Raw genomic sequence first — 4,025 nt, forward strand, 5'->3', positions numbered from 1 at the left:
GGAGTTTGCATGTTCTCCCTGTGCTTGCGTGGGTTCTCTCCCGGTTCTCTGGCTTCCTCCCACCATCCAAAGACATGCAGTTAGTGGGGCAGGTTAATTGGAAACTCTAAATTACCCATAGGTGTGAATGCGGGAGTGAATGTAAGTGTGAATGGTCGTCTGTGTCTATGTGTTAGCTCTGTGACAGACTGGCAACCTGTACCAGTGTACCTCGCCTCTCACCATGAGACAGCTGGGGTGGGCTCCAGCCCCCCACGACCTTGATACAGGATAAGCGGAAGCGAATGGATGGATCGATGGGAATATTAGTTTTAAGGCAGCAACTACTGGTGTACTTATTGTCCGACACATTTGAGTGTTGTTAGTCCTCAGTCACTAATCTGTCTCTCATTGTTTGCTTTCTTATCATTCTTCATCACAGAAAGGGCTAGATGAGGAGTGAAACTCACAGACGGCCACCTAAGACCTTTGGGATCTTCTCTATTGGTTCTCCTTTGTCTCCAAAGTAACTGTAGAATAAAGCAAAGTGCATTCAAATTAATGTGTGCTTATTCATTTTTAAGTAGCACCACATAAAGTCGTCAATAATAACATATAAAACTTACATTTCACGTGTTCATCACTGACAAAATACCAATGTTTTTGAAGGTATAAAAATTCTATAAAGTACCAAAGAATTCAAGGACAAACTGATATTAAGTGTAAGGTGTTACCACATTAACAACATGTGAAGCTAATCAGTTTACTAATCACTATATTTTTTACACAGGATCATGTTTGGGGTGTGATGTTAGGTGGGTAACTTCTGCCACCTTGTGTTGAATTCTGTGCTGTTTTCTGATATTCATTCACAGTTGCAGCTGCAAATCTGCAAAGTTTTATTAACTGTTAGTGGGTATTCTGAAAATATTTTCCACCCTATTTACAATCATTTCATACAGCATATGCCACAGAAATAGATTTCTGCAAATGCAGATTTCATTCTGTGTGAAGCCTTTAAAACTCAATCCAGCAAGTTTTTGAGATTTATCGAGCTGCAGTAATCAAAGTAGACAAAAATATGTTTAGGAAAGAAATAGAAAAGCTATAATGAGAGTCTGTATTCAGCTTAAATTTACTTGCAATGGTCTAAAAAATGCTGTGTCAGAAGTTGTTTTTTTATAATAAATCTGAGGGAGGAATAATGGTAATTTTATGGTTGCTAAACAGAATGAAGCCTAAAAATTATTTCCACAATAAAGTGTCATTTTCAAAGTAAAAGTGCTTGTATGTCTCTTACTCAGTCTTGTCCCATACCACTGATCCTGATGTCTTAAAATTAGCTGCAAAGTTTTTTTAGTGAAGAGACTTCATAATGTGACACGTGTTCAATGAAATAACTGTAACGTGATGAGTTCTTTGCCATCAGCACAATACCACTTGTTATCTTATGCTACTATATACACAAGGACCATTGGTGAGTGTGGAGGCAGTGCTAGAAATAGTTACTTTCACTAAGTAAAAGGAGAGAGAAAGAAAATACTCTCAGTTTAAAATACTCCAACAATGTGATTGAATAGCAGAAAATGATTGAATAAATATGATTAAAATCTTCCCTAAAACCAGAGGAGGACAGTATTAGAATCTCTACGTGCAGAACAATGAAACAAACAAATTCAAGAGTAAATTATTTACTATATTTATGATGTGCATTTTTAACTTTATATCTCTGTGTGTGTTTTTTGTAACACATTATAATCTGGTCAAATATAAAAACAGTGTAATTAGTTGAGTATAATTGTTGTAACATAATATCCTGATGATTTAGACCAGGCTGTAACTAAACAACATTGGTTAAAGAAGCCTCGTGTCTAATGCACTAAACAACTGTTGGACATATCTCAGGTTTGCTTACAATCTCTCACTGTGATATACGGATATTTTAACGCTGTAAAACAAAACAACTAATAAGAATTATTCTTTAAAAGACATCATCAATTTTCACTGTGCTACTTTCAGAGAAAATGTATCACATTAAATCCAAATATAGATGGAAATAAACCATATAAACACACACAAAAAAGAAACTAGAGTATGTCTAAGAAAATAAGAGCACATTTTACAGCAAATGTATTCCTATTTGAATCTTTGACAGGCTTACCGTTCATTATGCTTCTGCAGCAGGACAGTAGAGACTGAATGAAGCACACCTTCTTGTGCTGTCAGTGGTTTAGGTGAAAGCTGACCCTGATCTAACACAGCCCAAAGGTCTTCACTATTAATGGAGAGATTATAAGAAAATAAGCGAATTGCTTCGTGTTATTCTTTCCTATCCAGACTTTGAGACACACACAACCATCTAAGCCGTGGCTTTGTTTGTCTTTCTTTTGACTCTTTGGGGCTTGACAGCCTTTTAATACCGTCACCTCTGTGCTGCAGGCTTCTGTGTGTCAACTACTTAACATCTAGGCCTTTGATGTTTAGAAATACTTTAGGATTATTAGACAGACACCCCCAGCATAAAGTGACACCATTTATATTTTCCATGAAAGAACATGTGACCTTACCTTAGAGGGGTTAGGCAGCTAGATGAGGGATGGAAGCCAGGAAGGGACCAAAGAGCAGATGAAGATTTCCACAGGGGCTTAAACAGCTGAGAATGAGAATGAGTCCAACAATGTGAAAGCAATCTCTGATCCACTGGAACACTGCTCTGCACCACAGTGAAGGTCATTCTCATTTTACCATAGGAAACCAAATTTCTAATTCCCTCAGTTATTAAGGGCTGATAATGGAGATCTGTCTGCGTCACATAAAGTCTCTGCTTCTCCCCACGACAATGTTCATCTAATTTTAATGTTCAATGACTGTGGGCAAAGAAAATACTTGGCATAAAACCCTAATTAGCTAAAACTTCCCAGTGCTTTAATGCAAACATTTAGAAAACACCATCAAACAGATACATTTCAACATATGGAGCATTTTCAGTGATGTGCACCTGTTACCCCCCGTCCATCGTGACATCAAAGAATGCACTTCTGCTACTGCCGCCCTTCACAATCAGAGAGAAAAAATCCAGACAAGAATTTCACAGGGTTATCTTTGTCCTCAAGGCCAAAGGAGAGGGAACAATGCCATGATGACACTGTGAGACAAAGGGTGAAGACCAAACTGGGCAGAACAGTGGTGAGTGATCCCTGATCTTAGCTCTCACTTGACAACAGCTGCTATACTTTGTTTCAGCAGCAGTGACTCCAGAAATGCTTTTCACCTTCCTTTCACATGCCTGACCTTTGCTGAAGTTTGCCTTTCTGATTAAACATCTTAGCATGAGCAATGAGGCCAAAGCTGTTCAAGAGGTACAATATTTTAGGAGCAAATTAGTCTTTTTAATTTTGCTTGTCTACTTTGTTTGGAATTTGGAAAAGGGGCATTGAATTGACTGGTGCTAAGTAGTAAAATGAAAGTTACTGTTTGTAACCAGGTTTTGAATGAATTATTGTCATAACCCCTGAATCTAAACAGACCATTTGCTCTTGGTTTTGTTGCTTTGCCTTGTATGCAAGTTGTAATCAGGAAAGATTATCAGCTGCTGTAAGCAAACAACCAACACCATGTGACAATAATGACTTTATAGAACAGAGGCTGAAGATTCTTCAGACATAGTGAATACATGTGGATTATTCTAGTAAGTAAAACCCAGACAAATATAAATATTAAGATTGTAAATATGACTTGAAGTATTAAACTGAATTTCATCAGTATTACAAACAATATATAAAGTTACCCGTTACGAATTAAACGAATAAAATAAGAGTCACTTGATATCAAGCCTGTCCCTGATCCCCACCTCTTGCCCTCCCCTTTCTTTGTCCTGTATTGTTCTCGCCCTGCTTGTCACAAGGTGAACGCAACAAATAGCAGCAGTACAACTTACCCAATTAGGAGAATGCTTTTTTAATGTGTAACCTTTCTCCAAAAATTCAGGCCATATTTGGTGGATAAAGAACCTTTATTAAAGGATGAAGGGAAGATGTCAGCTGCAG

At 37.6% G+C, this 4,025-nt stretch overlaps 1 protein-coding gene across 1 annotated transcript in view; it reads left to right on the plus strand.

Moving 5' to 3' along the window:
* LOC146614157 (myosin-7-like) overlaps positions 1-457 on the plus strand; it is a 33,803-nt gene extending 33,346 nt beyond the window's left edge. Inside the window, exon 37 of the mRNA XM_085377993.1 lies at positions 422-457. Within this exon, the coding sequence (XP_085234119.1) occupies positions 422-442 (21 nt within the window). The 3' untranslated portion in view covers positions 443-457. The remainder of the gene's footprint in view (positions 1-421) is intronic.
* The last annotated feature ends 3,568 nt before the right edge of the window (positions 458-4,025 follow it).

The sequence above is a fragment of the Diplotaxodon limnothrissa genome, linkage group LG18, assembly GCF_057381915.1.
Source record: "Diplotaxodon limnothrissa isolate DT_005_m linkage group LG18, D_limnothrissa_male_GT1.1, whole genome shotgun sequence".
In the NCBI taxonomy this organism is placed as follows: domain Eukaryota; kingdom Metazoa; phylum Chordata; class Actinopteri; order Cichliformes; family Cichlidae; genus Diplotaxodon; species Diplotaxodon limnothrissa.